Here is an 11,236-nt window from a genome sequence, read left to right on the forward strand (position 1 = left end):
CTCTCTACTTCCTAACTACGATGTGAGCAAGCGCCTCATGCCCTGCCATCATGCCTCTGCCATCATGCCTCTGCCATCATGCCTCACCGACCATGAACCACTGTACCCTCTGTGCTGGTTTGTATACGCTTGGCTCAGGGAGTGTCACTATTAGGAGGTGTGGCCTTGTTGGAGGAAGTGTGTCACTGTGGGGTGGGCTTTGAGACCCTCCTCCTAGCTGCTTGAGAGCCAGTCTTTTCCTGTTTGCCTTCTAAACAAGATGCAGAACTCTCAGATCCTCCAGCACCATGCCTGCCTGGACACTGCCATGTTTCCTGCCTTGGTTATAATGGCCTGAACTTCTGAACCTATAAACCAGCCATAATTAAATGTCCTCTGTAAGAGTTGCCTTGGTCATGGTGTCTCTTCACAGCAATGGAAATGCAATGGAAAACCAAATTAATACACTTTCCAACTATTAGCCAAGGTAAATTCTCCTTCCTATAGCTGTCTCTGTCCTGCATTTTTTTCATAGCAATGAGAAAATTAACTGGTAGTAAAAGTGAAATGAAAGCTTTTTTTGTTATTAAGTGGTCTCAGGGGTGACAGTTCCCAAAAGGTAATATTAGCAACAATATGTTCACAACTGGGAGTACTTGGTTATAAGTTACTATGGATACAGAGAGCCAAACATGAAGATCTGTGTTTCATCCCTGGAACCCACATGGTAGAAGGAGAGACCCTATTCTCCAGATTTGTTCTCTGGCCTCCAAGTGTCATAGTGTGCCTGCACATGAGAACTTACACACAAGGAAGAAATAGATAAGCAAATAAGAGGGCATTTTTGCTAGTTATGAAAGAGCATTATGTTATTTGAGAGTAGACCTGAACTAGCTTGTAAATTATTAAGTTCTAGAAAAGCCACCAAAAAGTAAAAGTGGGAAGCTACTGTTATTTTAAAGGAGAGACTCGAAATCAGATAAGATGTTCAATTCAAATTACAAATGAAAGAATTATGGAAGAGAAGCACAGGAGCAAGAGCAACATATATGACTCAGAAACACATGCTAGATATCAACCTGTGCCATCGATAATCACTCTGAATAGCTCTAAATCTATCAACTGAAAGACAAAGAACAGCATCGTAAAGGAAAGCCCAGTCAACTCTATGTTGGCTATGGCTTTAATTTTTGTATAGATTTATTTATTTTTATATTAGGTGTATGAGCGTTTTGGTAGTCAGGCATGCATGTGTATGTATGGTACCTCAGGAGGCTAGAAGAGGGCATCGGATCCTGTGGACCTGGATTTACTGACAGCTGTGAGCTGCCAATATGGTGCTAAGAGCCAAACCTGGGTCAAGAGTGATACAGACTCTTAACCACCAAGCCTACCAGGTCTTAAACCCAGAAGAAACCCACTTTAAATAAAAATGCACATATAGATTAAATGCAAAGTGAAGAGCCAGGCATGGAGACACTGGCTTGTCATCCTGACACTCTGGAGGCTGAGGAAGGGGATGAAGACTCTGAGGCTACTATGGAATATAGGATGAAATATTGTCTTAACTATCCTCCCCAAAAGAAGAAAAAGGATGTAAAAATACACACTTTGCCAAGACTAATCAAAAGAAAGGGAGGTTTCTACATTGCTATTTCAGATAAAGCAGACATTAGAGTAAGGAAAGTTATTGGGGCAGAAGGGGTTGGAAGGAGCCCCATTAGAGAGGAGTCAGTCCTCCAGAAGACATAATAATCTTCAGTGTAGGAACAGAACATCAAGTTATGTTCATCAATAACTTTATAGAGCTCCAAAGGGAAACAGCATCACAGTAGAAACGCTAACAGCAGGCCAGAAGTCAGTCTAGACAAAGGTAAGCTCAACAGCATCACCAATGGCACCAGCGGCCTACACCCTCAACCTCAGCAAATGCACACCATTCACTAATGCACATACAGTCTAGATCAAGAGAGACTATGTCTGGGCCATCACACATACTTGGCAAATGAAACAGAATAGACGCCTTATGATGTCTTCCTTCAGATTCAATGAGAAACTGGTATCAGGCAGAACACTGGCTCAAGCACTCGATGGACTGAAGAACACAATGATAACTAGAGACTCAATCAAACACTGGAGTCTTTTGTGCCCGTTCTGTGCTGAATGGAGGCTTCACGACTCTTTTGTGAAGCTGGGAAGATGCAAGTGTTACACAACTACAAAATCCTCTAGGCAACACAGGACTTACCAGTGAAGCAGGCCAGATTCCAGTTTGTCAGGCAGCCAATCGATGGACCAGACACCCACATAATGTGGAAACAGAGGGTGGAGATGCCACTGTTTCTCTAACAGGAGCTGGAGTGTCTACCAGAAGCGGCCTGCTACCTGAGCGCAGAGCCTGTTTCCCACAGAGCAGGGACACGTTCTCAATTCCAAAGCTCTGAGTGTCCCAGCACACTCTGGCCTCCTCAGAGGAGAGTCTTCTCCCTTTGTTCCTTACTGTACACGAAGGGAGCCCTGAGTGTGGAGAATCATGTCTGCCTTCCAAAAAACCAAATGGCCGACAGTATGTTTTGATTAATAGCAAATGAAGGCAGATGGGGAAATACCAGTTCTATGAAAACACGTGCTTTCTTTGGCTCTCACAGTCTATTCCCCAACGTTATTTTACCCAAACCACTTCAACAAAAGAGCAACATAAAAGTCTGTGGTCAATCTCAAGATTCTAATATTTCCCATTTATCATTATAAAAGCAAGGGTAACTTTACAACTATTTGTATACAGCTATTACATGCAGGAGAAATTATCATTACCTATAGAAAATTATTTAAAAACAGATGTTTTTCCTTTTAAGTATCTTGCTTAGTTGTTTTTATTTAAGAATTTAAAATGGGCAAAAGATTTGAATAGACTCATCCTCAAGACAATGGACCCAGAGCAAAGAAGCATTGGAAACAATTCTAACACCATTATTAAGGACTTTTAAATTAGAAGAAAAGTTATGAACAATGTTTGGACACATCCCTTTTGGAAGGGCCAAAAAAATCTCAGCTACTGACAACACTGGATGATGAGATGGATGAGGAGCAACAGGAACGCTCCTTGCTGCTGTCTGGAACCCAAGAAGGAAATGAAAACATGTTCCGCAAGAACAGCATCTGTGTTTGTAGCTGCCGACACTCGGCAGCAACTAAGATGCCTCTTGGGAGCTGAATGGACAAATGATCTGTGTCACGTCAGGAAAATGCATACTGCTCACAATTTTAAACATAAGCGTTTAAGCCACGAGGCAGCTCGAAGGGAACCCAAATGCCCAGTGTGAAGGGGAAGCTGGCGATGTGAAGGGGCTGTCTGCTCCCTGATGGCGGCTATGTGAGTTCTGAAATCTGCAAACTGACAGAGATGGCGGGAAGATGAGGAGCCACCAGGACTCGGGTGATCCTCATGCTACTCTAATATCAGACACACGTCACATGTTTGTCCACCTCCACTCAAAGTACAATCCAGAAGTGAGCCTCAGTGTGAACTGGTGCAGGCCGAGTGAGCGAGCCCCACCACTGTTATAAACAGGGGCATGGGAACTCTCTTTACACTATACTTCCTGCTGTGATGTTAAAGGCCCTCTCAAAACAGAATTAACATGGGTTTACTACTTTAATAAAAAAAGGCAAACTTTTTTATTTTTCAAAAGATTTAAGAGAGAGAAATCTTTAATGTGGGCCAGTTTTATCTTTCTAAGCATCCCTGACTTGCTTTTCAGAAGATCCCACTATTTGCACATGGCTGTAGAAAGTCCCTAGGTACCTTTTTGAGTCACAGACTTAGTTTCCTGCCAGGTAGATTCTGGTCTTGACTCAGAACAACTCCACGCTGGAGCTGTTCCTTCATTTTGCAGCCTTGCCTTGCATCCTAATCCACCATGTAAGAAACACCATCTCTAAAGAAAACGAGGCAGCAGTCATGTCCATAAGTGCAGCTCTCCATATCTATGTGCATACATATGCATCATACACACAGCACATGGCATGCAAATACACATGGTCTGGGTAGGCTGGCTGGCTGGCCAGCTTCAGGGATCTGTCTCTGTGCTCTATTCCAAACACTGGGCTATAAGCATCCACTGCTAGGCATAACCTTCCGTATGGATTCTGGAAATTGAAATTCTGGTCCTTATGTACAGTAGGTGCTTTACTAACTGAGCTACCTCCCTGTCCCCTACCTCTCCTTTTACCCATCAGGATCAGGGAGTTTGCTGTGAGACTGTGTCTCCTGATAACATCAGAAGCTGCACCCATAAAGTCTCATTGGCATGACCACCCAAATGTGAGCTGAACAAGGGTGGCACCAATAGACATGCCAGAGTGGATGAGGAATTCCCACAAGGCCTCAACCCTACACAAAGAACTGCAGGCAACTAGGCAATGCTGAGACTGGGAGGAACGGTATTCCTCAGGGAAGTGCATCCCGATTAGTTATCCAATACCAAACAGTCAGCCCTGAAAACATACATCCAAGTAACACTACACAGACTAAGCAGGGTGTATTTATGTACTGGAGAATAGATAGATAGACAGACAGACAGACAGACAGACAGACAGACAGATGATAGATAAATATTTGCATGTAACAACAATCAATTTAAAAGTGGCCATGAATGAATCTTACCCTTACCTAATGTCTGTGCTATCCTCCAAGCAGAACCATTGTTCACTGAACAGTTGGTGAATGACTTCATGGATAGACCATCTTAATACCTACCCCATTTCTTAAATGAATGTAACCTGTTCTCTGTGGGCTAAGAATGATGACAATCACTCAAGTCAAATAGCTTTGACCATAGCAGGAAGTCTGTATCCAAAAATCGTGCCTACAATTCATTCCTTGGCGCAGCAGAAGTGTCAACTCTCAGCTTAGCTACTATGAAGGTAAAATCCTTTGGTGATGTGAGGGTCATTGATAATGAAATCCAATGTCTAAAAATTGTTCTTATCTTGTACCACAGTAACAGCCAAGATTTTAAAGCTCTACTAAAAACAAAACAAACAAACAAAAATACTTTATCTATTTATATTTATTTAATAACATGTCCACCATTTCTATGATTTGTATAAGAATATATATTGTGTTGAATTTAATAAAAAATAGACATTAAAAAAAAGTGGCCATGAATTTGAAAGCTAAGAGGGAAGAGTACATGGGAAGGATTGGAGGGGGAAAGGGAAGGAGGAAATGGTTATAACTATAGACAAAAAATACCAGAAAAAATAACTTATATTATGAATTTTAAAATAACATATAACAAATAATACATTCAAATTAGACTAATTATGTATATGACCTGACTTGTAGGAAAGATTTTCTAATTTTTTTAACCTATCTTTATCGCATTTGGTAAAAGTAATAAATAAAGTTTGTTAAATAACCCTCCTGCCCTTTAAAAAAAAGGGCTTTTAAACTGAATAACAGGATATACAACAGAAAAAGTATACATCATGTCCAGATCAGCAGGAGAGAGAATTACACTTCAGAAATAGCACACTAGCTTGGATTTGCCATTGACCCAGAAGCACAAATGGCCAGTTTGCCTCAATCACAATGAATCTGGGATCTGAAGCATTTGAATTTCTCTGCTTGGTTTTCATAGGATGGCAGCCTGGGAGACTGAGGATTTTTTAAAAAAAAATATCCTTCAATGTTTCAAATCCCAGAGAAATACTGAATGTCGTGTGGATGCAAGGTCAATGCTAACCGCATAGTGTAGCTGAAAAAGTCAATGGACCAGACACAAGAGCCACAGCCATCTGCAACGAAGAGTCATTTCCTTTCTTCCTTCCTTCCTTTCTTCCTTCCTTCCTTCCTTCCTTCCTTCCTTCCTTCCTTCCTTCCTTCCTTTCTTTCTTTCTTTCTTTCTTTCTTTCTTTCTTTCTTTCTTTCCTTTTGTTTTTGTTTTTTGGTTTTTCAAGATAGGGTTTCTCTGTGTAGCCCTGGCTGTCCTGGAACTCACTCCGTAGACCAGGCTGGCCTCGAACTCAGAAATCCACCTGCCTTTGCCTTCCAAGTGCTGGGATTAAAGGTGTATACCACCACTTTCTTTAAAACTGCCTGGTAAGGCTGAGGATATAGCTCTGTGGCAGAATGCTCGCCTAGTATGACAAAGCCCCACATTCAATACACATACACATACACATACACACACACACACACACACACACACACACACACACGTACAGAGCTAACACACAATAAGAATACAATGTATTTGTAGAAGTGAGCTTTCTAATATTTGGGTCTAAGTATAATTTTCACAGGTTTAAATACCATAGGGATCCAACCTAACACAAAAACATATAAAGAGACATAAATATGTGCAGCAGTGCTATGAATGGTCTATGACTCATTATGTCCTACAGTGTGTGTGTGTGTGTGTGTGTGTGTGTGTGTGTGTGTGTGTGTGTATGGGCGGGTATAGTAGATGGGAACAGTAATGTGTGCAATGAAAGACATAATCCCTCAAGTACAGGATCCCAATTCTTAGAATTAGCTCCTCTCTCTCTTAAAAAGGAAATCTGTTTTCTTTGTTGATCTCCACAGCTAACATGTGAAGTGTCTCCCAGTGGGTGATATGGTAGCTACAGTGACTCAGGTAGTATTAAAAAGCAAACAAGAGAAGAAACATTTTAATATCGCAGGACTTGAGGCTCAGTCTAAATTCTCACTTGACCCAGCTCCTACAATGTACTCTTTGGAACTTAGTTGCCCTAAAGCTCCCCACGAAAATGAAGGTCGTGCCTTCCTTGCTTATAGATCTCCAGTGACAGTCTGTGCCTCTCAGTTCTGTTCACCCTCACAGCCCTGAGTCTGAGCTCATCATGTACTCTCTGGAGATAGGAGTAGGCAAAGGGGATACTTCGATTGACTGCAGCATCACCAGCTGAGTTTTAAGGAAACTCCACTGACCAACACAGGCAATCCCTAAGGACTCCTCAGCCTATCCCAGGAGAGAAGAGTAAGGAGAACAGGTACCCGGCAAATCTCCACTCTGTTAGCAGCCTCCTCCATCTCTTCCCTGAGGGCATCGGCTTTGGCACCCGCAGGCTGAAGGCTGCTGGAAAGCCCTGAAGACTTGGAAGTCTGCTGCCACCTGATGGAAAACAAGAGAGAAAAAGGATACACGTGAGACAGGTGGAACCCAGGTGGAGCCCAGGTGGAGTCCAGGTAGAGCCCAGGTGGAGCCTTGGGGATATGGCCAAGTGCTGCATGCCTGGCCTCAAGTTGTAAGCCAGGAGGATTGACCAGGAAATACCAATGCCACACTAGGAGAGAGGCACACCTTTCCACAGGGGAAATAAGTGAAGCTGATAGTCAGGTGACCCTACCCCCTAGGACCAGCATCCTACAGTTTGCCACCATGTCCTCTAAGACCTTCTACCCACCAAAGCCAAATGACAGTCACCATTGCTGTCCTCTTTTCACTGACAAATGACAGTGGCTGAAACCAATAATGGATGTGAGATGAAAAGGAAGAAAGACTGAGAGGATTAAAGGAAACACTGACAGGCCTAAAAGCCAATCCAAAGGTAAAACTCTGCACTGGGAAATCTGCAATAGCATCAGGTCGACATTTAGTAGCCACACAGTAATTCTATAAAACCTCATCTTTCCAGGGAGAACCCTGGCCTCTTGAGGAAAACACTAGGAAACATAGAAGGAGAACATAAATGTTAACACTTGTGTCTAGCTGCTGAAGTCATCAACATCAGGGGAAGAGAGAAAGAACAGAATGGTCATGCAAGAAGAAAGGGCTCAGCAGGGTTACTCTTGTGGTGAGGCTGAGATCTCAGCCGCTCACAGAGACCAGCAGGCAGGAGAAAGGACAGGACAGTCCATTAGCGTAACTGCCCGTTGGATCTTTCATCTTCACCAGGACAGACAGAGCTATTTCTAGCCTGTGAGAAGCACAGTGGGGAAGTCAGGATGACAAATGGCAGCTAAGACTGACTTCAGTCTGGGAAATCAGGAAGATGAAGGGTTGGGAAAATGGACGGGAAGATGTCTTGTCTCAGATGGACTGGTGGAGCTCACGAACGAATGTGGTCATGGGTTGCCAGGTGTCTTAACTGACAAGAGAATTGAGAAATCATCTTGGGAAGTGCACTGATGAAATGTGACCAAGATGAGAGGTTTTCTTTTAAATACAATATAAGTATAGACCTTCCCCCAACCCCTTGATCATGTGCAGACTGGCAGTTGAGGGGTCCAAACACCAGGAGAACATCCTCCCCTGCCACAGAATTAAGTCAAAAAGCTAATGTGCAGCTAGCTGACGACAGAACTGGTAGTTCTGCTGGGTTGTTCTTTCTCTTCTTATCTCTAGGACAAACATAAGAATGTGGGGGTATAGGATTGAAGGGGGCATTAATAGCAGAAAGTCACAAAGTGAAGGTACTTCAACCTTTCAGAATGCAACATAGGAAACCACTGTAGAAAGGCTCTCAGACCCTGGGCTGGTTACAGGCTACCTGTAATAATATCTTGTGTCCAAGGGAAGACACAAGCCCTGAGAAACACGGTGATTCCAAGATAATCATTTGGTGACTCCAAGATAATCATTTAGAGAAATTTGAAAAGCGATTTCTTTAAGCTGAAACAGTAAGAGAAGCTGGCAGGAATCTCGAACCAACTCTTCCGCTAGAGATGTGCTCTACATAAAAGACCCCTTTGTGGATTGACTACAGCCATCTGGAGTCAGCTATGTAAATAAAGGCATTAAAGTACTGAGGGACTTGGGTCATACAAAACATGGGACTTCGTAGCTGTAAGTTACATGAGACAGTAAAAACCTCCATGTTGATTATGGGATCAAGGTAGAGTCACCATCTGACCAGGCTACATAAGAAGAACCAGCTAACAGATGCTTTAAAATGTGTGTGTGCGTGCGGGAATGGGGAAGGGGAGGTGAGGGTGGAGGGGAACCTTGAGAGATGTCTCAGCAGTTAAGAGGGCTTGCTAATCTATCAGAGGGCTGAAGTTCAGATCTCAATGCTCACATCAGTTTTCTGTCAGTATATTTAGATCTATTTCATTGACTTGTAGCAGACAGGACAAAATTACTGTAACACTGACAAATGCCATGTGTTCGATTCAACCCTCATTAAACGTTGAATAAATAAGATGGATCTGACAGATTCACTAGAGTCGTACTAAAATTCAAAGACTTAGTCATGGAAGGATTGACCAAGATGTGCTGAGTGAGGATAGATAGAAATGACTTGAAGGGGCTCCATGCGGAAGCACTGGGGTATATAGCACAGCTCACAGGCAGCAGATAGGAGGGAAGAATGTCTTGATGGCCAGCAGCAGCTCATCACCAGCGTTAGGATCTAACAAATGTGGCTGAATGGAGAAAGAGTGTAGGGGTGGGGTGAGGGGGATGCCGAGAACCAGCCACCTCAGGAATGTAGCTTGCGATTCCTGCTATTCAGTATCACTCTGTTCAGTGTGAACTTCATGGCTGTATCCTGACAGCTGTTCCTTGATGACTAAGTGTGCAGCTTGAAGGGAAATGGCAGGGTGCAGTGGCTGGCTGGCTGCTTGATATGGCTTTCAGCGAAGTCCTACAAAGGCAGATAAGCTCAGGCTGCATGCAGCCACTCAGCATCAAGGGACAAGAGCAAGAACCTTTACTGAGGATGTCCCTTTCACCCTAAGGACTGTCACTGAATTGACTGGAGTGTCAGTAACACAGGGGTTTGGGTCTATCCTCTCATCAGTTACTAAAGCAAAGTCAAGAAGAAAAGCCAGCCAAGATCATGAAGGGCCTGAGCTACCTACAATATCTGCCATGTGACCTTCCATCCCCTAACTCACGGCACAAAGTAGGAAACATACAGAAAGCTACCAATGCAATAAAGGAGATAAATTGCATTTATAAGAGGAGGATGGTTTTGTGGTTATGCTTCATCTTGCTTTGTTTTTGTCGAAAATACAAAGGTGCCAAAGGGTTTGTTTGCTGTGGGTTGAAGGTAAAATATCCTCTATAGGCTCATGTGCTTTTACTGTTGGTCACCAGCTGGTGTCGCTGTTTTAGGAGGTTGTGGAACCCTCTGACCATGGGACCAAGCTGGCATAACTGCGACTGTGAAGGCTGGGCTAGAAATTTATAGCCTGGCCTTCTCTCTAGCCAAGCTTTGCTCCCGGACTAGTATGTGATGTGCCCAACCCCTCAAACTCCTATTCCCTCAGCTGCCAACTGCCCCAGCCACCGCACCTTCCCACCAAGATGAACTGCATTCCCGGAGCTGTGAGCTAAGGTAACCTCCCATTTAAGAGCTTTCGGTCAAGTGTCCTCTGACAGTGCATGAAAAACATGACTAATGCAGGGTCCAAGCTGAAATCTGTAAGCACAGACACTGGTAAGAGCGCTACAAATTTCCATAACAGATTCAAATATATAAAATGAGCTGAGGGATGAAACTGTGCTGAGCATGGGTGAGAGGCCCCACTGACACTTCCTCTGGCTCTCAGAATGTACCCATTGCTTAAAATTCACTAAACAAGACCAGCCTCGGCCATGACTTGGTGGTTACTCTCTTTCTCATAAAAAGGGTAAACAAAAATATGTGAGAAGGCAGCGACACACTTCCACACTAACATTCAGCTGTACACAGGAAGTCTGTGTTCTCCCTGGAGAAGCAAAGAAGACCTCGGAGTGAGTACCCGTTTTTTTTTTTTTTTTTTTTTCTCGAGACAGGGTTTCTCTGTGTAGTCCTGGCTGTCTTGGAACTCACTCTGTAGACCAGGCTGGCCTCGAACTCAGAAATCCGCCTGCCTCTGCCTCCCAAGTGCTGGGATTAAAGGCTTGCGCCACCACCACTCAGATAGTACCCAGGTTTTTAAAGAAGGAAATAAAGCCCCCAACCCCAGGGAAGGACATGGTGTCTTACTCATCATAGCACAGAGCAGTCAGTACTGCTCCAATCAATGTCCATGACTCTCGCCTGACCCTTAATGAACACTTGAGTCATGGGATGGCATTTTCTGCAGTATGGAGGCATGGCAATTAACGGCAACCCCGAACTCCTTCTGCATCCTGAGTGCGTGGCCTGGAGGTGTCCGGGGAGTCTGGATTGTGTCACCGCCCCTTTGTGTTAATTACTTTGGCTGCTTGATAAAATATCATCAGAAGTGGCTTGGGGAAGAAAGCGTCTGTTTTGGCTTATAGTTCCTGAGGGAGAGTTCACAATGGCGGGGGGGGGG

General features: G+C 43.7%; 1 protein-coding gene across 3 annotated transcripts in view; it reads right to left on the reverse strand.

The window, feature by feature from the left end:
• Arhgap44 (Rho GTPase activating protein 44) overlaps positions 1-11,236 on the reverse strand; it is a 170,702-nt gene that overhangs the window by 45,518 nt on the left and 113,948 nt on the right. For all 3 annotated transcript variants that reach the window (XM_031354908.1, XM_031354907.1, XM_031354909.1), the window contains exon 7: positions 7,004-7,121. In XM_031354908.1, the coding sequence (XP_031210768.1) occupies positions 7,004-7,121 (118 nt within the window). The remainder of the gene's footprint in view (positions 1-7,003; positions 7,122-11,236) is intronic.

The sequence above is a fragment of the Mastomys coucha genome, unplaced genomic scaffold (assembly GCF_008632895.1).
Source record: "Mastomys coucha isolate ucsf_1 unplaced genomic scaffold, UCSF_Mcou_1 pScaffold5, whole genome shotgun sequence".
Lineage (NCBI taxonomy): Eukaryota > Metazoa > Chordata > Mammalia > Rodentia > Muridae > Mastomys > Mastomys coucha.